The following is a 26,499-nucleotide window of genomic DNA, read 5'->3' as shown; positions in this document are numbered from 1 at the left end:
TTTGTTCATAACTGTTGCTAATTAAAGTTACAGGAGAACTGAACTGACCAAATAGTCTGCAGCATCTACATGTGGAAAAGAATAAAAAGAAAAAACAACCAACTTTTACTAGTGCGGTCACAAGTACTACATTTTATTAGGAATTTATTTCTCCAGGTTAAATGTGCAGGCTCATCTAATCCAAACTGCTCTTGCTGTGTAAACAGTGGTTCATCCCCCCCTTTTTAAGAAAGCTTAGCATCCTCCCAGGATGGACCTATGTTCAACATGTGTCATCATCCCCACCCTATTAACAAAGAAAATGATAATTGGACAGTGACGACTAAGAAAGAAAAAGCATTTTAAAGAATGGGGGTGAACACCACAGATACAAATTCTAAATTTTATGGCTTCCACTTCTGATAAACATACATTAGTTGCAAGAAACTGAGAATTATTTAATATTTCTTTTAAAAACTGAAGATGTCTAGCAAATAAACCCCAAACTCTGAGACTTAAAACAAACATTTTCACTCTTACCCAACTGTTCTGTCAAAAGGAAACTGAAAGATTACCCAACTATAAATAATGGCATTTTTTGGCTGTACGGTAACACATGTGTCTCTCCTACTTCCAGGATGAACATTGCATGGAAACTTGAGTAAAAGCTCCATGTGTCAAGAATTATTTTCAGTAAACAAAAATTAGGAAATATAAACTGTTACCATTTCACCAATACTGTTCTAAATACTTACTTCCCTTTCTCATGAACATTGCAAAATATTATTCAAACACACGCAACATTACATTGCTTCCGGACACTTGTGGGTTTAGTTCCTTCACAAAACTACACACAACTTTCAAAATACTCAATCCTACAATGCTTACATTGGCAGCTCAATCTGTCACTAACGCAAACGCAAAGTCAAATGATTTCTCTTAAGAGAAGAAACAATGAGTATGGAAAGCTGGGAGCTGCAGCTGGCTTTGGGTTCTATACCACTGATTTCTGCAAAAAGCTCTGTATTTTTTCTGAGAACAAAAGCTCTCAAGTACCATACAGTTATTCGGTGTTATAGCAGAAGTTCCCAAAGTAAAACATAAAGGAACTAGAAATGCATTGCTAGACTTTAAATACATTTTTCTCTTTTAAAAATAAATTCTTCTTATACAAAAGGAGCAGCAGAAACAGCCTATCTCCAATAAAATTTCATTTCACAAAGGTTAAGTACTTTGGGGAAACAGTTTTGTCTGATGATTAGCACCAATAGACCTTACAAAGACAACAGCACCAAGTCAAGACAGAATTATTCTATAGAGTTAAATTCAAAGATAGTTACATCAGCAAAGCTGACCTATGGCAAGTATTTCTGGCTAAAAGGAAGATCATGTTGCAGATTTGGCCTGTCTACTAAACTGACCTGCAGTAGCACAGCCACCTTAGCAGACAAGCATCAAGAGCTACACAAACCTTCAAGTCCATCAAGGCTCACCGGGTCAACTATGAGGTTGATTTCTGACTATGTTTTTCAAAAACAAACTAAAACGATTAAAACTAAGTCTGTACAGAATCAATACCATGAAAAATATTAAGATGAATATTCAAACAAATCATTAAATCAAGGATTCTAAAGGCATTTCAGATGGAAGAGTTTAGGAAATCTAGATGCAATCCAATCAGTTTACATGTCCCCATTAAGAAGTGAGTAATTTTCTACATAAAACTTAAATCTTCCTTGATACAGAATGAGAAGAGAGGAAAAAAAGGGTCAGAAGATATTTGCAGAAGACATCTAGTCCTAACACACATTTAGCACAGAAATACTTTTTAAGTTCAATAAGGTTGCTCAGGGCCTTGCCAAAGCAAGCTTTGCAAGTCTTGAAAGAAGAGCCCACAACCTCTGGGCAGCCAGTTCTATAGTGCAAATCCCACACTCATGATGAAGAATGGTCTCTTATGAAATTAACTGGATGATCACTATCTGTGATAATGTCTCTCCCCCGTTTGCAGGTCTGGGAAGAGTGACTCTGACTCTCTCTTTAGGTTGAAAGAGCCTGCAGATTCCTCCTGAAGGTTCTCTTCCCCTTGCTGAACACCACCCCAAAGCAGCCACACAAGTAATGAGTGCATGGGTGCCTCTTCATTTGCTGCTGCAGCCCCGTGTGCAGTTTGCTGCTGGTATTGTGAGAGTGGGTCACTACAGCTCAGATTGCTCCCAGCTAGGTGTGAATTTACCAAGTCTCATTTCACAAAGTTGTTTTCAATTTGAAAAGTTGACCATTAGATTAAAATCAGCACAAGTTGTCTATCTACACATAATCCTGTGGCTATTAAAAATAGAACAAAAAGTGAATTTTAATTATATTGCATATCAGTATATTTGCACATCATATAGTAGTCCCATACATGTGAGAACAGCCCTGAGACTTCAGCTAAGTAAAACGCATCAAGGCCTGATAAGCTGCAATGTCCAACTAAAGCATTACAAGATGGTATGTTTATATTCAATGTGCACACATGCCAAAATACAACTGCTCTCTTATCCTGCTGTATATATTCTGCAGTTTTAACTGTTGTATATACTCAGGAGCAGCAGCCTTAAAGTTACTTCTTAAATGTTGCAATCTACTGACAAAATAAAAACTGACCTCAGAAGTCAACAGAATTTGAGAGATGTTATGCAGATGTGCCAAAAGAGTTCAGTTGATGAGGACAAAGGATTTTCGCAAAAATATGCATTTCTTTTCTTACATATAATTTATATTATATTTGAAATTTTTTTCCTTGGGCCATGACTACATTCTACATACTACATTCTAGTGAAATCATCTAAGGAAATAAAAAGCAACAAGTTAATTTTTTTTTAATTAATCTGTGAGAAATCCAAGTAGCAAAATATGATTTCTCCTTCTCTCTGCTCTCTACTACATCTGGTAAGAACACCAGTCCAAACTCAAGCAGAAAACCGTTTTTGCCATGCTCTCTCTCTTCCTCAATCAACTTTAGGTAATATCCACATATTGTAAGACTCAAAAGCCTAGACTACAGGTTCCTGGTGTTTGAAACTGTGTTTCTATTTAAAAGATGTCTGACCTTTTAGGCTGTTGATCAAACGCAAATCCCACTAAGTTAAATGGGAGCTGAAGATAGACAGTAACACACGTCACTATTTCTTCATTTAGTATGACTCCTAAATCTGTACTTAGTCTAACTTTAGATACTCCAGATTTGGTCCAACATATTTGAGCAGCATCTGTTAGGAGGCTGGTAAAAACTAATCTGAAATTCCCCAGAGGGCCACCAGGTTTCCCAGCGTCTATATGCAGCGTTAGCATTTTCCTGGAATCCCACAGTCTGGAACAAGCTGAGATTCATCACCAAGATCTATTTTAGACTGTATCTGCATGCTGTTCAATAAGCATACTTCAGATCAGCAAAAAGGTAATCTTTTTTAATTAACTAATTTGACCTCCTGCATGGATTCTTCAGATATACAGGAATAAGAAATTACATACTCTCCTGATGTTCAACAGCCAAACTCTCAAAACTGGGAACAGCAATGCCTCTGAATAAAACACATTCAGACAAAGAGAAAGCTAAGAAAAAAATAAAAATCACAGTAGCTAGGGGCAAACATACCTCTACCCCCACAATTCTCATTTTAAATTGCTTCCAAGAGTAGGAGTAAGAAAGAGAATGATTCCTTCAAGACCATATTAGAAAGCTGACCAAGTTCTAAAACTTATTTTGATACCACTATAATTCTATAAATTTGCATACTGTTTCATTTTGTGTGGAGTCCAAATTCAAAAAACCAAACCAAACAAACCCCAAAAGACCTGGCAGCTTAATTTTGGACTGTTAACTAAGTAACCAACAGGCCCAGAATTCAACCCCATCCCAGACAACAATTTACACACAAATGGGCCAATACTGTTTCAGTTCTTACACGTAAGTGCTGGCAGGTAATACTGTACATATGACTATGGGGCAAAAAGGACACACAAGAGTTGGGAAATAGATAAGACCTCCCTGAACAGTCATAAAGAGTCTATAAAGCCTAACAAAATCTGATTAAGTCATTTAAATATGATCTCCCCCTTCTAAGTTTGAGCTGAGTGCTTCTGGCCAGCCTGGGTCTGTGCAACCCATTCCATTTTGTACACAGTATTTGTTACAAATATACAGACCTTTTCTCTCCTTTCCCTAACTCAGCTTAACCTTTTCAGCAGTATTTTGTTGATAGAGACAAAAGAAATATAAATTTTGATGCATGCCCTAAAGAATACACAACTGCATATTTTAGCCATTTTTGCTAAGTGAATCCCAGGTTTTCCCAGTATCATAATAGCAACCTTCTTTGCACTAAATATTTCCAATATTTACAATGCTTAGACAAACCCTTAGGAAAAGGGTTTTTCCATGGTGAGTCACAAACTATGTATTTTGGGAAACAGCACTTCAAGGACTGATATAACACAGTAAGAAATTATGTGGGAAGACAAAAATCATTGATGTTTTCAGCTACTGAGATACAGAGTGCTTCCAAAAAGGGTGAGAGAAGAGAAGCTCCTGCAGCCTATTTTCCAGGAGAAAATAAAAATAAAATTAGTATTTCTATATCTACTGAGTCAAGCAGTTATTTCAAATATTGGAAGCACCTCTCCTGTGAAGACAGGGTGAGAGAGTTGGGGTTCTTCAGCATGGAAAAGGCTCCAGGGAGACCTTACAGCACATAAAGGGGCCCTACAGGAAAGCTGGAGGGGGGCTTTTTACATGGGCATGTAGTAACAGAACAAGGGGGAATGGCTTTAAATTGAAAGAGAGCATGTTTAGATTAGCTATTAGGAAGAAATTGTGAGGAATTGTTCCATTGCATGGAACAGGTTGCCCAGAGAAACTGAGGATACCCAATCCCTGTTCTAGGTCAGGCTGGATGGGGCTTTGAGCAGGTTGATCTACTGAAAAGTTCCCAGCCCATGGCAGGGGGGGTTGGGATGTGATGATCTTTAGGGTTGCTTCCAACCCAAAGAATTCTGTGGTTTGACAGTGATTTCCACGGGTCTGCTTGAGCTGAGCTCACAAACAGCAAATGGGAAAAGTTAAAAGCCAAGATTATATAAGAAGGAAATTTGGCTACAAGCCATTTTTGGATTTTAATACAGTCATTGCTTACTAGATTTATTCTTTCTTCCAGACAGAACAAACAGAAAAGCTTTTCTTACCATCACATTAGAGAACATTGACAAGATTCCCAAAGCTATTACTAATTATAATGATTAGAAGAGAATGGTGCGGTTAATGACAAATGTTCTTTTCTTTCTTCTGTACATTTTGTTTCCTCCCCATGTACCTTAGACACATACTCACAAGTCTCTCTGCAGCTCTGGTCTCCCTCCTGAGCCCTAATTTTCCTGCCCAGGGAGGACCAGGGGAAGCAACTTGCTGCCCTCACGCTTCACACTACTGCATTTTCCACCCAGGCTTGCATGCTCTGCTCTACTCCCCCTGCTGCACGCTCCCCTTCAAAAGACCATCACCAAGGAGTGATGGATCAAGGCCAGGAGACACCTCTAAATCTGAGTATCCCCTCTTGCAGGAATAATTAAATATATGCTGAATTCAACACAGCACAAGTCAATCACTTTCAATATTTCAATAAAAGCATTCCTCTTTCGTAGTCAGTTGATGAAACCTGAAATGATGGCTGGAACAACAGCTGTCAGTTTGAAGTTCTTTTGATGTAAAATGCATTGACACCCTCTCCTAAAATTGGGAAAAAATTAAATCTGAGGGGGGTAAAAATTTTGTCTTCACTTTCAGATGAACACAGAAACAAAGCTTGTATTTCTTGAGCAATGGTAACTAAGGCATAAATTCCTTTTTATTTTTAAATGAGATGTATGTTTTATATTCGATGCACAAAAGAATTATTATAACCTTTGAATGCTCAATTTTCAGAATTATTTTCTTGTTGAATTCTGTGCTTTTCTCATGAGCTTCTGCTCTCCCCAACCCTTCCTTCCACTTTTAACTGAAATGCAATATTGTCACCGGGTTCAACCACAACTTCACTTGACAGGTCTTCAGAAGCAGCTCCAACACAGGCCAGGAGCCAGTGTACAGGGTGCTTCAAGTTCTGTGAACCCGAGCAGACAGTGAGAAGTGCAGTAAATTAAAAATGTAAAGCCAGGCAGGAGTACAAAAGAACCAAACAATCTATGATACTGAAAATCTACACACTGGAAGATGGATGGATAGCTGTCAAACTTGTCAGAAGAATAAAAATAGCCATGGTTTTGCAGGAAGCATTACAATAAAACTAGATGTTTACATCTAGTGAAAGGCAATATGGGTGTAAGCAAAAGTGTTCATTTGCAGATGCATACCTAGCATTTAGCTTTTGCTAATTTAGATTTTTGCTAAAAGAAGAGAACATGCTTGCTGATAGCAACATCAAGAGATGATCAAGAGACACAATCTACTCTCTTAAGGAGTCCTCAAGAGTCACTCACATTTTATGGAAGATGCAAAGAGGTCAGAGCAGGAGAAGGATTTTAATCAATACAGGCTGAGGGATGAAGGGATTGAGAGCAACCCTACAGAACAGGTACTAGCAAATGGAAAGTTGGACATGAGCTGGCACTCACAGCCCAGAAAGCCAAGCATATCTTGGGCTGCATCAAAAGCACTGTGGCCTGCAGGTCAAGGGAGGTGAACACTGGAGAGCTGCATCCAGCTCTGGGCTCCCAGCATAAGAGGACAATGACCTGTTGGAGAGGGTACAAAGGAAGGTGACAAAGATGATGAGAGGGCTGGAGCACCTCTCCTATGAAGACAGGCTGAGAGAGCTAGAGTTGTTCAGCCTATAATAGTTAAAGGGCCTTTGGATATTTAAAGTGATCTATGAGAAAGATGGGGACAGACTTTATAGTAGGGCCTGCTGTTACAGGACAAGGGCTGATGGTTTTAAACTAAAAGAGCATAGGTCCAGACTAGACACAAGAAAGAAAACTTCTATGATGAGGGTGGTAAAACACCGGCACAGGTTGCCCAGAGAGGTGGTGGATGCCCCATCCCTGGAAACATTCAAGGTTAGGTTGAAAGGGGCGTTAAACTGGATGACCCCTGATTGCAGGGGGAGTTAAACTGGACAACATTTAAAGATCCTTTCCAACCTAACCCATTCTATGAATCTAAGGCAACAAAGGGAAGGGTGATGCAGTTCAAGTAACACACTAGCAAAATTATTCATACAGATTCTGGATAAAAGCAGGACTATATTACAGCCAGAAATGAGTCTTTGGCAAGGCCATAAAAATAGAAAGATCAGAAGATGATGGATGGAATCTGAGTTCCATTACCTTCCCACCCAAGCGTTTTGGTGAGACTACACAGACCACATCAAGACCTAGACACAGACTACACATAAAGGCTTAAGGGGAAAGAGCAGCCCTCTAGAGAAGTCAGTGATGACACCCAGGTACAGAACTTGAGCCCCAGACCCCATATCACACACTAATTCTGTACATGGCAAGTTTGCTATTTCTAACACATCAGACAGACATTTTTTATTTGTTTTAAAACTACTATGTTTTCTTAATTCTGTATTTCTTAGAGGCAAACATGTTCCTTCACACTTTATCACACTACATTCAAAACTTTTTACACATAGCTTTGTTCTTCTGTACTGCAACCAGAATTTTTCTGGTCCTTTCTCTGACAAGTGATGGAATACAGGAAGTCAAAACATGAGCTCCAGCAGTTTCAGGTTAGATTCAGAAAAATTGCTGCCAAGTAAATGCTGAGAACAGAAAGCAAGCCCTATCTTGACCAAGCCAAAATATGGGAAAGGCAGAGAAAGGACACACTAGACAACTGCTGCAGGACTGAAATTAACAGTCAAAGGCAAAGAGTAATCTTGCCTCTAACTGTATCTGGCATTCAGCAATAGATTTCTTCTTTTTTTTTGCCTTTCACACTTTAGTTCTACCACAGAAAGTCTACACACTAAACAAATTATGGTTTGCAGCATTTAATCCTGTTCACCTTGATAAATGCATCTGAGGATGATCTAATCTATGCTAGTGACCATCCAAATAAAAAGTTCCTTTCCTCTCTCACCCCATCTTCTAGTTCTTGGCTCACAGCTGCAAACTCTTTCCCTTCCTAATTTTAACCACAGCTTTACAGGTCACCAACTTCATCATGAGCAGGTTTAAACTACTACCTGGATGGTAAAGTAATCCAAAAAAACCAGGGTAGTTTCCTTGCAGGATAGTGACTGGTCATGGCTTAGTCACTGCCAGTACTGCAAGTACCCAAACAAAGGAAGCAGAGGAACTGCATAGCAAAGAGCTGGGAAGAATAAGTTTTTAATTTCAACCATGGTGGGCTCTTTCCACAGGACTGTCTTATGGGATAACAACTGCAAAAGCACAATGTCAGTCCCTTTCACCTTCCACCCAATGGCTTGTGGCTTCCCAGCCAGGACCAGCACTGTCCCAAGACATGCTCATGATCCAGTGGAACTCACTGCAGCAGAGGAACAGCCTGCTCTGCCTCACGGGGCTGCCCTGCCCCACTGATAAGCCAGAGCTGGAGCTTCATCTCAGTGGCACATGGATCCACTGAACTTGCAAATCTGCTTTCAGATTCATGGTGTGTGGTCACCAACTATTTCAGACTTACTCTTCATGCTGTCATAATCATTTCCCAGTACCTATTTATGACTGCAAATGCTCTTTTCCCTATCAATGACCTACAGAACAAGCACAGAGCTTCCAGTAATGTATCTTGGTTTTAGTTTCAATAAAAGCAAGTGACAAACAGCTGAACTAACAACTTCCCTACCTTCAATCCAGACTTATAGATGTATATGTATAGACGAAGTTCATTATTATTGCAGTTTGATACACAATCTAACGAAACCCACTTGCATGTGGCAATAATAAACCCAAACATATGGAATGAACTGGTCCTTGTGAAAACAGAGGTGAGTTAAATGTAGCAGAGTGGATAAAACAGTGATAGCACTGATTTAATACTCCCACTTCACATTAGCAATAAGTAAAGCAACTACCAAGGGCCTCATTTGACCTTAACTGTTCAGGAGGACGTAATGTCAACATTTGTCTAATCAACCTAGTGCCCTGCTCTGACATATTAAGATAAAAGCTAGAAGTACCTCAAATAATGATATCTTTATTTTTAATTACCCAGTACCTTTAGGTAGCAATTGCAAATAAAAGGACTAGAAAAGAAATCTGGTTGACCTCCAGTTATTTCAATACTTGAGGGAAACACAAAAAGGGCAGGTTTGAAGCACATGATGCCCCTTCAATTCCTCACAGAAGTAACTTTTGCATGCAGCTCTTTAAGCTCTTAATGGTCCTATGTCAATGCAACTCTATGAATCTGGAGTGATGAAAAAATACAGACTATGAATTTGTAGTTAGCTTACAAATTCAAAATAGCTTAAAAATTTTACTCCACCCCACAATTTTATCTATTTCTGTAAGAAATCCCCTTCTACTAACGCAATTTTTTGATTATACATGACAATTTTTCAAAGACAAAAAAGGGAAGTCAACTGCTTTAAATGCAAAGTTAGTCTTACAAAATGTTTTCATGTGTATATATTGGCTTTTAACACAGCATGACTTTCTCCATTATAAACACAATCTTCTCTCCCCTGGCCCCTACAAAGAGGTTTGACATTTCTATTGCACCAACATATTATTACACCATGCCACTGATCTTCCCTACTGAATCTCAGGGATCCCATATAGTTCCTTTCTATCTCTTAGAAGAGAGCTCAGTTTGTAATGCACAAGAAGAACATACCCTTTTAATACAGGTATTCTCAGTTTTAACCTTAGATACTTTACATAAGATTAAGATAACACAACATTAATCTCATCACATTTGTTTGAATGTAAACTTACCTCTAAATATATTGAAGGTGGGTTATGCTCTCCTCCAAATTTGTCTAGCAGTGCTTCTATATGTTCTTGTGTTAATTTAATCATCTGTTTGATGTTCCACACCTAGAACAGAAAATTAAAATTTTTAATCAAAGGAAGCCTACAGAATCTGTCCTAGAACAAAACAAGACTCTCTTAATATTTAGTAAGAGAAGTCCATAATAAAAATTTTAATTTTCAATAAATGAGTGCAAAAGGCTATCCTGTTCATCCAGTGTCAGTAATAGTTTGCTTCTGAATTAAACAGAGAGAACTTACATTTGGTCTTAAAATTCAAAACCCATTGAATAAACAACTTCTAAGAATGGTTTGCTTTTCTTGTTCATCAATCATATTAAGTGTTTTCCTTGCAAGACTCTGCAAACCCATTTCTAGAGTATTACAAAAATTAGTGAAGCAGTTTCTCTATTAAAACCTTAGCAACGTGTGTTAACAATACTCACAAACCCATACCTAGAGTTCTATTTACATGGCAATAGGATGTCTTGATTTTAAAGAGCAACTTCTATGTCTCAACTTCCATACTCAGTCTACCCTGCAAGCTACAGACCTTGGGCATGAACTGAAAAAGACATTTACCTCCTGTGCACAGAGATGACCTACAGCATTGTACTGTGAAACCACTCATGTTGCTACTTAATCTTCACAAATGGAAAGAGTTCACTTTAGGACTTGGACACTACTGTAGGTGAACAGTATCATGAATCTGAATTTATACCTAAAAAAGGCAGCAAAGCACAAAAACAAACCTTTAAAGCAATAATGCTACACTGATGTAAGAAGCAAGTCCAAGCAAAATCAGAAGTTCAGAGGAGAGGATGAGTGAGAAAGAGAGGAGAATTGCTCCTTCATACATACTGTTATTCCGACTACTTATCCGAAAAAAATTATTCAATCAAGTTTTTAGAGACAGGATGCTCTAAAAAGCATCCCCAGGGTGTTTCTTCCAAAGACAGACTGGAAAAGGTAACAGGAATCTTTTAACTATCTCTTTTCCACTTCATAGATTATAATATGTAATATATAGTCTCAAGATCAGGTCTCAATGTACAAAATATGATAACCTACCTCTGCAAAAAAACCATACAAATAATTTCATATTCTAAACTAGGCACCAATAATAAGATGCAATCCAAGATGGATCAAAACAAGTTTTAATATGTAAATTGAGAAGCTCACAAACAAACAAACAAACTATAAAATACTGAACTTGCACTTTGCACATCACCTTATTTACCATTCTATTTCTAGATATCAGTTATTTGGCAGCAATTTCCTGAAGTAAACTAATGATTGATTCACTTCTAGCCCAATTTTTTGAACAGATACCAGAACAAAGACTTAATCAAGAAGCTGCAGTTGAGCAAAAATAGTTTCCTCAGAAACAAGCAAACCAAACTACAAAGAGTGAGAGTGGGGGGATACCAAAGAATGTGCTACTCAAGTATTCTGTATGTAAATTCCCTTGAGGCAATGGTGGGAGTCAACTTGCTTCTCAACTTCTAATCATTTATCAGTGAACCCAGGACTGCCAACCAGCAGCAAAGAGAGGGTTTTCTGTATTTGGTTAGTTTTTCTCAAGATGGCAAGTACTAGTTGTATGCTTGGTGAAAAGAACAAGCATGAATCAGCAACATATCAATTAACCTATTCAATATAAGGCTTAGGATGTTTGCTTACCATGTAATTGGTAAAATGCTGTTAACCTGGGCAGCATGTACTGAGAACTCCTGGCAAACTTAGGAATTATCTCAGGATTACCTCCAGAAATAGGTTTATTAGTACTTAAGGAAATGGCAATTATTTGGTTATTCTGGCAATTTTACTCAGCAAAGGTTTTCCTCATCAAAATGAACAATTTACTACACTTAACTGCCTGGCAATGAGGAAGGTGAAGAGGGAAGATTCTTCACTGACAAAGCAAGACAGAATTGCAGGAGGATTTGAGGTTGGAAGGGAACTCTTTAGGTCATCTGCTCCAAGCTCCTCCTCAAACAGGATGCCCAGGACCATGTCCAGATGGTTTCTGAGTATCTCCAAGGATGGAGAGTCCACAGCCCCCCTAAGGCTGTGCCAGCATTCAGTCACCCTCACAGTAAAAATGTTTCCTGATGTTTAGAAGGAACCTCCTTTGTTTCATTTAGTGTCCACTGCATCTGGTCCTGTCACTGGGCACAGCTGAAGACAGCCTAGCTCCATTTTCCACTTGACCATCATCCTTATGGCCCTTCATTGGACAGTCTAGCCAGCACAGCTGTTCCCTACAGTACACCCACGTTTATCTTGTACTGGGGAGCCCTGAATTGGACACAGCACTTCAGGTGACACCTCACCAGCACCAAGAAGGAGCCCCTGCTACATGAGTTTGCAAATACATTTTTTTCAATATCAATAATGAGTAACTCCCCTGCTCATATTATTTTCTATTTTGTGTGCATAACCAGAACCTTGCTTTCTTTTCTCTTACAGTAAAGATACCAAATAACAAATGTAACACCACCAACAATATGCACAATGGAAGCATGTTATTTTGGAAACGTTGCCAAGAGAATCAAATAGCCTCCAACAAGGGCAGAGGTCTTCCTCCAAAGTTAGTATAATGACAAGTAGAATCTGACTAATTTAGGCTGCCTAGCAAAATTGTGGGTGTCTCATACCTGACAATGTTCAGGGCCAGGTTGGACAGGGCTTTGAGCAACTTGGTCTAATGGAAGGTTCCCTGTCCATGACAGGGCACTTGAAGCAAGATCATCTTTAAGGTCCCTTCCAACCCAAATCATTCTGTGATTCAAAGATTGATGAAAAAAAATTTAAACTTGCTGCCAGCCTACAATAAAAATATCTTCACCTGAAGAAGCTAAAATTACAGTCTAATGGAAGACAAAATTTCTCAGAGGAACTGAAAACATTGCCCTGAATTACCTAGTATATATCTGTGCAGTAAACCAAGAGCCTTTCCACAAGTGAAACCTACAGGCAAACTTAATATGGATTCTATAATCTTAGAAAGGCTCCTCATACAGTTAAAAGTACACTGAAGGCAGAAGGAAATTTATCAAATTCAGCCATAGCAGCAAAAAATTACTTGTTTCTCATAGAAAAGAAAAAGCTATTTTGTGTGCCATATTCATCATATTCATTTTGTGTGTCATATTCATCTTCTGACAAGATGAGAACTTTCACAAATTTAGTATTGACTAGCATATTCTAGCCCAAGAACACATATTCTAGCACAAGAACACATGCCATAACAAATTTCCAAGCTTCACAATTTCTTTTTAAGTGGCAATTTGTACTGCTATTTACTTAGAACAAATTCACCTTCTGGCTTCCTGCATCTGTGAATATCCTAAGACAGTTTTTTTGTGGTCCAGAGCAATCCTTAAGTATCTGGCTTGAGAATGAACGCTCATGCAGGTATACTGCATCCTACTGCATCCCATGCAGGATTGCTACTTCAATTCAATTGAAGGAACTCAAGTCTTTTCCTCACTGGAACCCAAAACAAGTGACCTCATGTGACCCACAGCTTTTGCCTCACAAAAACTCCACCATCCCTGCTGCATTTTCACAGCCAGCAGAGCCAGCAACTTCAGCCCATCTTTCCTCCTTGTACACTTGCTTGTTCAGACAACTCAGCTTAGTTTGTGCCATGAGCACAGCCCAGCCTTGCAGACCTTGAGCCAAGATAGAGCCCCATCTTTGCTGTACAAAACACCCTGGAACAGGAAGTTCTTAAGGACTACATCGCTGGAGTTCAGCAGCACTCACAGATATATAGGTTTCTTTAAACTGTCCAAATAAAACCCCAATGTGCGAGAACGGCCTAGCAAGGGTCTCACTGCCCATAAGCACATACATTCCAGGACAACAGCAAAGAACTGCCTAACAACAAAGACACCAAAAACATGACATATGGAATCCTTTTATCAATCAGTTCTGGACCAAAGAGCGTGTTCCTACACTACAAAATAAACCAAAGTTTTTAAAGATTAAAGTAATCCCTTTATCCACTCTTTATTCACACTTTTTTAGAAGTAAAAGAAAACTGCCTCGAAGTTATTAAGAAAGAACAGACGTATTTTTTTCTATTCTTATGAGCACTCCACTATATTTATGAAACCCACACCTGTAGGAGAACATAAAACCACAATTATCAAGTATCTTACAGAAACACAAAAATTGATGCCAGCCTCAGAGACAGTTGCTGGAAATCTAAATGCATTTTGATTTGCAGTGCATCCAGTACTGTCCACATGCAAGTCTGGTCCCTTTCCATAGGAAACTGAATGGGGATTTGAGACACTGTTTAAACTGTAGTTCCATGAAAAAGTAATGAATCCTTTACAGCTTGGATAACCATATCATTTTTCCAAAAAAAGCATCAAATAAATGTTTCTGGCCTATCTTGTAGCATTAGGTTAAGGTTATTCTCTATCACAAGAGATTAGATTTGATTCTCCTTTTAGTGCTGCTGACACAAGGAAGCTGACGCAGGCTAACATAGACACAGGCAGCCAGACAACTGGAAATATTCCAGATATACTGGAATATATCAACTTGAATCTGCCTATTGTGGATAATTGTGCATTAATTTTGCAAATAAGCACTCCCTTACAATGCGATAAAGACAATGACCTATTTCAAGCCAGAGGCAAGTCAGATACAGTAGAAGCCTAAATCCATTCTATTCAGGGAAGACTATGGCTGCACAGACCACAGAATTTGTCGAGCTGGAAGGTACCCACAAGGATCATCAAGTCCAACTCCCAGCCCTGCATAGGACCATCCCTAGGAGTCACACCAGGAGCCTGTTCCAGTGGCCCCCAGTTAAGTAATTACAGCACCAAGCCTGAGAGAGCTCATGAAGCCTTTGGACGATAATTTCAGGTACACACAAGTTTAAGCCACGAAGTTATTTTCGCATCCTTTGCTGCTTGTCAAAATGTGCAGTGCCTGAGACATCACAAAGCAAACTTAGCTTCGTACTTTCTGCACCTGGCATCACTACTCAAATCTTGCAGAGCATCCCAACTCTAAGCTGTATGATTCATACTTGGTAGAAGACACTGAAAGTTCAAATCTATTCTGTAAGAAAAAAACGGCATTATTTGTCCAGGAACAGTATAGCCTGCATTTGGATTATCACACTTGGTGATGACAGAGAACACTCTGATAGAGCTAACAATGTAATTAAAGAATAAGCCAATTAAAAATTAAGCATTTCATTTGGAAACTGCTTTATAAAGAGGACAAGAATCATCAACACCTACCCAATACTATTCCAATCAGTCCTTTCAGGCTTCTTTCTTACACCATCAATTCAATAATTTGGTCCCCTGAGCAAGGGTCCACTTTGTCAGAAAACACTATAGAAAGCTGTAATGTATGAGATTGTCTTTAGCTGGATAACATATCAACTACTTTGAAAGTGAGATGCTTGGGTAAAAGATAGGCAAGAAGACAGGAATGGGATTAATACTAGGGCAGCCCACCAAACCATTTGCATGGCAAGATGCAGAATATGTGGGTTTGAGTTTCTATGCTGACAATCACTGTTGCCTCTTTCTTGCACTTTGGTACCTCCTTCAGGTACTTTCCCCCCTCACTCATCTCAGTCCCAGTCCTCTTCTTAACTCTTACTAAGCTTGCTTCTCATTTCCTGCAGGCACGTGCTGGAACAAGCACAGACAGTGGGATGGAGAGTCCCTGCCTTCTTCCTATACTCCAGGCTATAGCCCCTCTCCATTTCTCTGTGGAAGCTTCTCCCAAGTTGTGCATTCACTGTGTTAATTTTTTCACTTTTCCTACTCTCCTGGCTCTTCATGCCTACCACATTTTCAACAGTGCAGTTAAAGTTTTTATTAAACAAGTGTGACAAATACCAACAGCTGAAAAACTTCACAGGCCTGCAATGGCTTTCACATAAGAGTTTAGGCAAGTGACATAAAGGTCAACATCAAGCTTGCCTCTTTCCTAGTTCATATTTCCCAACTTTTTCTAGTCTCAGTGAATCATCTTTATAATTTTTATTTATAGGTCCTTTAAAATGTCTGAGATAGCCAACAATGGAGCACTGTCAAAGTCTGTATGTAGGCAGTTCAAAATGAGTCAGTAAAATTTACAACCACAGACTAGTAAATAAGTTACAAGACAACAATACCTACAGAAGTACCTGTAGCCAAGAGAAAAAGGACCCATTATCTCTTTTTCCACAAAAGCCTATGAATGTATCTTTCTAGACTCATGACAAATGGCCTTAGGGAAGATGTACAAGACTACGTTTAGGAAGGAAAACCCTCAAGAAGAGGTACAACATTTTCAGTACGACCCTGTCTAACAACTAGGATCATAACTAGGTCAATTAATACAGTAATGTGATCAGTGAGCATCTGCTGTAAGCACAGTAGTTAATTAAATATTAAAAAGGCTTCAAGATGAAAATTTATTTTCCATTTAACAGGTAGCAATTTTTATGAAGGAAAGACTAACTTGTAACTAGCAGTGCAGGTTTTATCTGCATCTGACACTGCTCCTGTTGAACAAAACCATCTCAGCAAAACCCAAAACCCAACACCCAACAACTTCCACCCTTCTCCAAAAAATTAGGCAACATCTGACTAAGTTAACACTCAAGTATCAAAGTGCCATCTTTGAAGAGTTCACAGCAGAAACTATCTCTCATTTCTTTGAAAGCATCAGCTGCAACTAAGAATAATCTATGTCTTTTGCTTTCATTAATTCTAAACACAAACTCAATTGCTCATGATTCAGCTCTACTCTTAAAGCCAAATAAACAGCCTTTCAGTCTGACAGGCCTTTGCCCCTTAAATTGCCTCCTCTTTAACAAAGGAATTCAGACTTCAAATGCTCCTTACAAGTGTTTAAAATATTTTTTAAAATAAATTCAAAAATTGTAAAGGATAAAGCTCAGTGAAGTTTATCCTCGTAACATAACCAAGCAGTTTCTCTGTAAGAATGAAGCCACAAGGAGCCTTAGGCACTGACTGCTTTGCAGCTCACACCAGTCAACATGGTGGGTGCAATTATCACATTGCCCTTGGCTATTTACTCCTGCTCTCTTCCTTACTCTTTCTCCATAACTTAAACCTTTGGCTGAACCCTTTCAGTACACTAAACAAGTGAAAAATTGTTCTCTTTGTCAAGGTTAGCTTTCTGCCAGTCTACTGTGCTTAAAACAGCTTGGCAAAGGACCCAGTGATCATCTCAGCTGGTGAAAAAGTCACCTTTTCTCTCTATAACTCACACTTAGATGGATTCAGGCTACCATGAAGCAGCAGCCTTCCTGTTTAGGTTTCAATTCTCTTTCATTCTCCCACTTTTTCCATCACCTGCCATCTTTACTGCTTGCTGCTAAGTAGGATTTGCCTCCAAGCACTATAAAAAGCAAAGTTAACAAATGTTCTCTACCACAGTAGAACAGCAGTGTGTAGAAAAATAAGAGCTGCCTGTATCCCTCATTTAAATCATTAACCACCAGTTGCACAGCTAAATCTTTAATTCCATATTTTTCATGGCTTTTGTGCTGCTAGTCCCTCTTATTCACTTTGATACTAATTCAGTAGTCACGAGGATCACGCACAGACCAAGTTCGGGAACAATTCACTGTATTTACATTCATTAATTCAACAACTTCTCCCTAGACAGTAACAGATTTAAAAAAAATAAAAGAGGAAATAAACTATCTAAATTTTCTAACCCACCTAAAAGTGCAATTTTGCTTTAGCCAGGTAACTACCACAGAATCTCAATAACACTAAATCCATGCATCAGTGACATTTAAGAAAGATTATCATGAAGACACTAGACTATTTCTCTGCACACCTAAAGCTGAAAAGTCACATTTGTGATGGAAAGCAAGCAGCCAGCCAGCTAATTACAATAATTGCCTATAAGAAGCAAATGCTTGTCCAGCAAAGCTCTTCTACAGCTTTGGTCACATTAATTAAAATGACAAAACAAATAAACTCAGTTTCAGTTGAACTACAGAACTTAATTCTTCTCTCTCCCTGGCAGAGTACACAATTAATTACACTAGGCAGAAAAGATAATCAGCACCTATTTAAAAGTTCACATTATCAATCCATAAAATAATTTGTTAGAAACTTTGCAATATTCCACCACTAAACTCTTTCTACATAGTGACTACTGTGCATAGTTTCCTACCAACTGACTAGAAAGTGTAAAAGACAACTGGAATTGTTGGACAAGTACAAATATACTCTGTTTGTTTAGAAATATTTGTGATCCAATAAATCTTTATCACAAGCAGATCTCAAAAGCTGAAACAGAGCAGTGTACTCGGGTTTTTTTCTTTTTACTTTTAAAACACAAGTAATGTGCTTCTAGTCAAAGGAAATAGTCAAATAGGAACTGCCACAGAAAGCATGTTCTCCTAAACAGCATTCTATGTTCTACTCAGCAGACCACCCTGCCTTAGCAACCCCAGTACCACCTTGAAAAATGAAATAATTTAAAAGGCAAAATTGGCTCCTTGCCACCCATTGTAGAATTAGGAAAGTTATTAAAAAAAAAAAAAAATCACACTAACTACTTAACCTAGAATCTGGAAAAAGTTACATCAATTTTCAATGATTTATACAGGCTTAAAAATGTCACAAGAGACAGTACAAACTGTATTCTAGCAGAATTATAGAACACTTAATGACATATTTTCTGAAAGCTACCTCAGATGATACTAAAGGCTCACATTTAAATCTACATTACTGAAATCTATTACAGAGAATATTTGACCTATTAAGTTTAATGAATAAATTTTCAAAACCAGATCAAAGACTGAGGCACCAATATACAACCATCCAGTTCCAAACATCGAGATACTACCAACTTCTTAGTCATAATGATGTATTTTATTTCTATAGTGCTTTTCAAACATTAGTGAATAACTTGTACTAGGAGAGAGAAAAACTAGACACACTATTCTGACTCCAAAAGTGTCTACCTTCAAAACAAACCCTTTAACTGAGATAAAGGAAAGGAAAAAAAATAAATTACTATGTCTGTGCTCCAAGTGTCAGAAAATGTTGCCTGAAGACAATGTAACTCCATTTGGAGATTATTTATTACTTACCAGTGCATTTAACAGCAGCTTTACTAATAATGATACTGTTTAAGAGGCCTCGCTATGCAAGAAAGCAAGACATTAGAGCTGGTATCCCCCTTTCCGGGGTAAAAAAAAAATATTCCTAGCCACTTAGTTATGTAACACATTTTTAAACTAAGTTCAATCCTTCATTAACAGCTTTTTCTGTTTGTCTCCCAGAAGAAAGATTTTACACAAAGTTGGTATGTTTCATGTAGAAATTCAATTGCCCCTTCATGCTAAGCTTTGTGCAGGTACGTTGGGAGAACCCACAAAAATATTTCACTTGATCACAACCTTAGAAAAATAAAAGTGCCCTTCAGTGCTCCACACTCATATGATCTCCTGAATTTAATACTGATAGTGTGGAAAATTCATTTGATACTGAGCACTATATATGCCACTGCACAGCAAGCTCCATTTTGAAGAGAAGTTCTGTTTCCTGATTTTAAATTCTCATATTGGTTGAGGAGTTTCATGGTGGGATGATAACTGGCAGCACTGCTCCCTCAAAACTCCTGCCTGAACTAGCAGCACCTTCAGTCAAAGAGAAGAGTTACAAATTAGACTTCTGCCTGTTTAACTCTTTTTTGCTAGGGTCCACATTCCTAAAATGTAATCAGAAACAGAATAAAGAAAGACACTGTTGCTGCTCCTCCAAATGCTAGAAAGGCACAACAAACCAAACACTTGCAGCAAGGAGCTTAAGCAGGAGAAAAAAAGAAGAAAGGGCATGTAATTCTGCATCAAACAGCCCTCTTTAGAACTGGCCACAGAAGGGAGAAACAGTTGAATGACTACATATTTCAACGTTTTGGAAAGAAGCTGTGCACAGGAGGGAGGATTAGGAGGACTCCACTGTATGCCCCAAAAGCTCAAGAGCAACTGGAATTAAAAAGCTGAAGCAAGAGAACACGTATATTGCATGCTGACTTCTATATCCTGCACTAGCTGTGAGAAAATAGCTCTGTTCACACACAGATGTGTGAACGGTTGAAAATGATGAAAACCATCTCACACATCACAGAACGAAATACTGTACCCAGAACTCTCACGTGGTCAAGGCTGTTGGAAATGTACACTTGCTACACAAGAAGCTCACAGACACCTTCACATCCCTGGCACACTGGCAGAGCTATGGCATGCAATCCTACTTCTGTAAAAGGCATGCTCAGAAGGGCTCCAGAGAGACCAAGGAAGATTGTTACAACCTGGCAGGGGAAGCTCAAGACTGCAAAATCTGAAGTGTCAGGACCTAAACCTGACAAGTCCAGCTACAGAGGTCTCATCTGAGCACAACTTCTCATTCAGATATAAAAAATTCAGGCTCCAATGGAGTTTTATGGGACAAAGATTATTTATAATAACCAAACAGAAAAGGGGACACACATACACACCATACTACCACTACTCCCCCTAACCCCATTCCTTTAGTGTCTGACTTCACAGGTGTTTTGGAACTCACTGGGTGCTCCTCATGTTGAGGAGATTCCATTCACTAAGTTTGCAGGAAACTACTGCAGCAAAAGCAATGCTGATTTTCTTTAGTACCAGTGAGTGGAATCAATTCAGGACAGGACCTGCATGGCACCAAGTGGGCACAAGGGAGTAGATCTGGTTGAGGGGTGTGACGTGGGCACAGCAAAGGGCAAAACCTGCAGCTCTGCGCGTCAGAGCACCATTTGACTGATTTAGCTCAAACTGCAGGGACAGGGAGCAGCAGACACCACAGGGACTACAATTATGACAGGGCATTTCTCATACATGGTACATTTCACCACCCTTCAGAAGCCAGTGGTTCAAACTGAAAATAAAACTTGCACTAGGCCAAAACCCCCTCATTAAGCCTGAAACACCTTCATTGGAAGGCTAGACTGGAAGAGAACTAGCAATTCCATGATCAATCAAAACCTTCCTTTTGTTTCCCTTGTAAGTACAAATAAAATTAGATTTCTTTCTAAATCAAATTGCCTCCAAAGTATTTAATGCATTCAAATTTTTGGACAGATATAACAGTTAATTAAAGTGAACTACAGATTTGTTACGAAGTGGAACACTGAAGCCTTAAAGAAACTTGGGGTTATCACTTTATGTTAAAAGATAGCTGCCATCAAAAAATATCTGCATTAAAAAAAACCCAACCAAATAAAAAACAGAGCCAAAACCCAAAATGCATTTGGTCTACAATATTTTTAACTTCATGCAACAAAAGAGCTGCCATTACTGGCTAAGCAAGTGTCAAGAAGGGTATTATTAGAACAGCTTTAAAAATAAGAGGTCTTTGAGTTTAACGACTACAACAAAATATAAATGGGAATTAAGAAGCAAGACTGTAAGTCAGGAAAAAAAAAAATCAGTACGAAACATTTTGTTCCCAACCAGTTTGTGGATATCCACAGAGATAAGAAACAAGCTTCCCAAGACATCACAGCTTTCCAGAAGGAGCCACCACACTATTAAGCAAGTTTTGTGTAATCAAACAAGCTACCACAGGACAGAGCTGTTAATCCTATTCCCTTTTGGGAAAAATACCTTAAGCAGAAATCTCTACTATCCCCACTAAACCTAAGTATTTAAAGGTTGTGTTCTAATGTTTGATCCACCTTGCCATAAATAAATCATAAAAACCCTAAGGAAAAAAAAGATGAGAGGTTACCAAAGTAATTGTCTTTTTTTACACCTGGATCAGCTTTCCCCCATCACTCCTGAGATATGTTTGCCTATTGAGGTGACAGTCTATTAATGAACAGCTTATAAATAAGTTCAGAAAGTCTATTTTCATGGTTCACTATTCCTAGCCATAAAGAACAACATCTCATAGTGACATGGAACCATCTTCTCTGCTACCACTTGAACTCACTACTTCTGAACTCACAAGCCTGGCAAACTAGTTATTTGCATTCTTCTTTGCACCAGATTTGACAATTTCCATTTATTTTTTCAACAACTTCAGATTTCACTGGTCTTTCTTCAAAGCTCTGACCTTCCAGACTCTATACTGCTCTATACTGCTAGTATTCTGCTCTAGACTTCCCTCAGCCAGACCATGCATTTCTCAAAGCTGTGACCCAAAGTCAGACAGTATTAACCATGGCCTTTCTCATGCTATGTAACAGAAACAACTATTTCACTTATCTTTTGAGATATACTACTGCAGAATATTAGCTACAAGATGCTACACATCCAGCTCCACTTTAACTTGTCCTCACAATTAAACAGGATGTCATTCACAGACTATGAAGTTAGTTCAGTCACTGAATACTAATGCATGGAAACGTAATTGAGATTGAACATAAAATGTATTCCCAACTACAAAAGCAATGAAGTAAAAAACCACTCATATGGTTTCAAGTTTCCAAATAAGTAGCATGTTTAACAGTAAACTCTTCAGAGAAATAGATACTCTAATACCCAGCACCATAGGTTCCCTAAATGTTACTGCAACAAAATCAACCCCACTTTTACTTCATGTACCTACATTACATTAGGAGAACCCATCACTTACTTCATATTGTAAGATTAGAGGTGCCTTTTCATTCCATCTTCATTTTATATATCTTTTCATCCATTCTCCATTTTACTCTTAAATCTGTTTCATAGGATTAAGGTTCCTAAATTTGTAACTAATATTCATGCAGGATAAACTCCAGCATTGCTGCCTAGAAAACAACCATCCAGCAGCTCAGGTCCTCACTTCACAGCCTTCAAAGTAATTTTTGCCTTACAAAGAGCAGTTAGGGGTACAAAGCTCCGAGTACAGAAAATCCCGTTTGAATTATTTAATATTGGTGTAAATAATCTCTAGCAACAAGAGCAGAACCTTTCCTCACAGCTGTCACACACTCCTTACTATATCAACAACCCTGTAATACTCTGAAAACCTTCCATCCAAACAATCTCTTGTCCTGAGAATTCTTGCTGGGGAAGAAGCCAATCTCTGTGCCTGTGGTCGCCAGCTTGCATCCGAGGCCTTCCAGCATCAGCAACCGAACAGGGAGTGAAAGAGGAACAAATTCCTTCTAAATGCGCTTGCCCCTACTCTTCCCAAATCCTTCTGTCTCCATGAAGTAGTCATTTCCTGTATCTTTTCTATGACTGCATGAACAACTACCCTTACCAACTCTGAATTTTAATATAGGGGGGAAAAATTAAGCATTTATTATACTATTTATTAGAAGAGTTATTATACTCGTTATTAGAAGATTTTTAGTAACAGCACTTAGGCTACCAAAGCAACTTTTAAAGGCATAAATTCACTATTTGATTAAGAACTGGTAATGAGTTAAACAATATGGCTTAAATTTGTTTTTCAAAGCCCCAGCCCTTGAGAATTCATAAGGGACAGTGATGTAGCTGTAACCAACACAGGGCACTTGACTACAATCTCAATACAGAACATCTTGTTTACCAGAGGGTTCTAACATACAAGTAAGGTGTGCAAGATGACTTCAACATCTGCCAGAAATTCTTGTCTGCTCCCCTTTCAAAAGCAGAAATTGAGTGCAGGACTAAAGGTCTGCCTTCTGGAAATCAGGACTGCATTTCCCTAAAGACTAAAGGAACTGAAACCTTTCCAGGTATGCCTTAAATAAGTAAGGTCATGCTCCTTGACAGGCTTCCACAGAAAGGGTACTTTTAAAGCCTGGGTTCACCTCGTCTTGAAACAATGAAACAAAACACTAGAACATGTACTTACATTACAGCCATGAGTCAGTTACCAGCACTTCAGTATTTCTCTGACTTATGTCACTTTGAACTTCCATTACACTTCAGGTTGGCTTGTTTTAGTATTAAGGAGAGTTTCCATTTTAACTGTGTCAGTAATTTTTTGGGCTTGAACTTCATTAAGGTAGAGCTTTAGGTGAAGTAATAGGCGTACTTATACAGTAAACAAAACTAATTACCTACAGCTCGAGGAAGAACTAGTTAACTACACAACAAAACCACATCAGAAAATAAAAACTCTACAACCAGCTCTGCCTTGAGACCTATGTGCTTCAGTATTTCTAATGCAGAAGAAGTTTGCTTTTAAATAATCCAAGACTATCCCCCACACACTTCCTAAATACTTACACCTGTACTGACAACCCATCAACCCTTCTGCTCAGCAGGTGTTCCACATGCTGGACCACTTATCTCTGTCTCATCCAGGATGGAAGCAGGAGCAGCCACACTATGTAATTAACCATTTGGAGTCAAATTTAATGACTGACAGAGTCTCAAACATTTTTGAAGTTCAAGTGACTTAGAGCAGTTTCACAAACACCCCCTTCAGTATGAAAATTGCTTTTTAAAAAAAAAATCTTGCCTCCTGCCACTGCTTTTCCCTCTATTCTCTCCTACACTTCAGTTTAAGCAGCTCAGCTGTATTGATGTTATTGTTTAAAGAGCCACAATATAAACCCGTTATTGGATTAATCCCACAGTTTTGGTTTTGTTTTTTTTTTTTAATGACAGAAATAACTGGGAAATTCAGAAACTTTTTAGCCTCACTTTGCTGCTAAAAGCATGTGTTTGTCAAAGTCCATTCTTCAGGTGTTTGGGTTTCTCAACCAGCTGAGAGTTTCTCCTTACTCAGGAAAGTTCAGACCGGACTGGCATTACTCAAGGTGTTTAATCACTATGCTGGGTAGGTGTAAAATAGATGTGCACTGCTGAATTTTGCCTACCTTCAACAAGCAAGTCAGTCAGGAACTCCTTAGGATGAGGGAATCAACCTCACATATCGCAAACATCCATAGGGACCGACTCTTTCCCTACTTCTCCTTTCTGGCCATTTACCCAGCATGAGCTCTAGCACTTCCCAAACTTCTCAACCCACGAATTCCACTATAATCCAGTATGCTACCAATAAATAAAATGGATAAATAAATCCTCCCCAGTCTTTGGGGATTCAGGAATCAAACTGGACCCCTCTGAGAGCAGCTGGTCCAAGCCAGCTCATTTTCCCTGCTGGAGGCTGGAAAGGAGAGGTTCTCAGGTGGGCTGGGCTCCTCGCAGGGCCACAAGGCTGCTCAGAGACGAGCGGTTTCGTACCAACTGCACAGACACTCCAGGGAAAGCTGAGCTGAAACACTCTCCAGCCGGTAACGCTGAGAACCAAACAGCAGAGCTTCTGGCATCTGTATTTACCTCCAGAACAGACTCGAGGCATGGCATCTGGCAGGTTGGTCTGCCTTGGATGCCTACAGTGCTTGAATCTGCGAAGCACCTTGTGTTGTTACCACACAGTTTATTCCCCCTTCCGAAAACACTGCAGAAGCGTTCGCAACTCACACTTCAGCCCCAGCAAAACAGGTAGTACTGCTCGCTCCCCATGGGATTGGGAAGTTAAGTAATAAGCCCCAAAAACACAGGAAGTATGTAAGAAAGACACCAACCAGAGGCCTGACATCCTCGCTGACAGGGCCTCCACGGTGCCCTGTCCGTTAACATTTCCCAAGACGCTTTGTGCAAAAAAACGTCCACAAAAGGCACGTCCGCAAAGCGAACCGAGTCCAGCCTTGGGTTTAAAACGCATTTCGAGTGTTTCAAAACCATCGGGGGCAGCCGATGGCAAAGCCCCACATAACCCCTTCGCGGGACACGGCACCCGCGGCCGCGGAGGCTCCGAGCCGGGCTTCTCCGCAACCCGGCCGAGACTCGCGCCCTCCGCACCGCGGTCCCCGCTCCCTGCCCCCGCCGGCACGGGCCGCCCCCGGCACGGCCGGGCCCCAGCCCCGGGGGCGAGCGGCCACCGCATGGCCTCACCTCCTCCGGGATGACTGCGTCCCCGCTGCCGCCCCCCGCGTAGCCGGCACCGAGCGCGGGTGGCTCGGGCTCCATGTCCCCGTTGAAGAGCGAGGCCCCCTCGGCGCTGCCGCCGCTGCTCAGCGCCGCCATCTTGGGCCGGAGAGCCGGGGCGAGGGCGGGGCCGGGGGCGGCCGCGTCCCCGCCACCGGGGCGGCCCCAGCCGGGACCCGTAGTGCGAGGGGCGGGCGGCGAGCGCGGTCCCGGCCCGCTCCCAGCGCCGCCGTCGCGTCACGGCCGACCTCGTGACGTCACACAGAATCGCCGCGACGGCGCATGGGCCCGCCTGACGTCACCGGGAAGCACCGTGACGTCACGGCGCGACACTCCCGTCGTCCTGGGAACTCGGACGTGGGCTCGGGCCCCGCCCCCTACCCGCGGTCCCGCCCGCCGCCGCCACAGCGCCCCCTGGCGGCGCGGGAGCGCAATGGCGGCGCCGGCCCCGCCGGGCCGAGAGCGGGAACCGGGAGGAGAACCGGGAGCGGGAAGCGGGAGCCGGGAGCGCCGGGGCAGGAGGAGCCCCGCGCACAGCCGGCTGCGCGATCGGGTTGAACACCGCTGCTGGGGGCTCTGCGAGTCCTTCCCGGCAGCGGGGAAACCCGGGGTGCGGCGGAATCCAG

The 26,499-nt window shown here is 40.3% G+C and overlaps 1 protein-coding gene across 5 annotated transcripts in view; it reads right to left on the bottom strand.

Moving 5' to 3' along the window:
* Positions 1-26,074, bottom strand: part of BRAF (B-Raf proto-oncogene, serine/threonine kinase) — a 76,359-nt gene extending 50,285 nt beyond the window's left edge. For 3 of the 5 annotated variants that reach the window (XM_053978509.1, XM_053978511.1, XM_053978510.1), the window contains exons 1-2: positions 25,841-26,074; positions 9,928-10,029 (exon numbers count right to left, since the gene is read on the bottom strand). In XM_053978509.1, coding sequence (XP_053834484.1) covers positions 9,928-10,029; positions 25,841-25,972 — 234 coding nt within the window. In that variant the 5' untranslated portion in view covers positions 25,973-26,074. Of the gene's footprint in view, positions 1-5,920; positions 5,965-9,927; positions 10,030-25,470; positions 25,572-25,840 lie in introns of those variants that run through there. The other 2 variants (XM_053978512.1, XM_053978513.1) reach the window with 2 other exon arrangements.
* Between the last annotated feature and the right edge of the window lie 425 nt (positions 26,075-26,499).

This window comes from Vidua macroura, chromosome 5 (genome assembly GCF_024509145.1).
Source record: "Vidua macroura isolate BioBank_ID:100142 chromosome 5, ASM2450914v1, whole genome shotgun sequence".
Classification (NCBI taxonomy): Eukaryota; Metazoa; Chordata; class Aves; order Passeriformes; family Viduidae; genus Vidua; species Vidua macroura.
The sequence above is the reverse complement of the archived record's forward strand: the minus strand, read 5'-3'. Positions and strand labels throughout refer to the sequence as shown.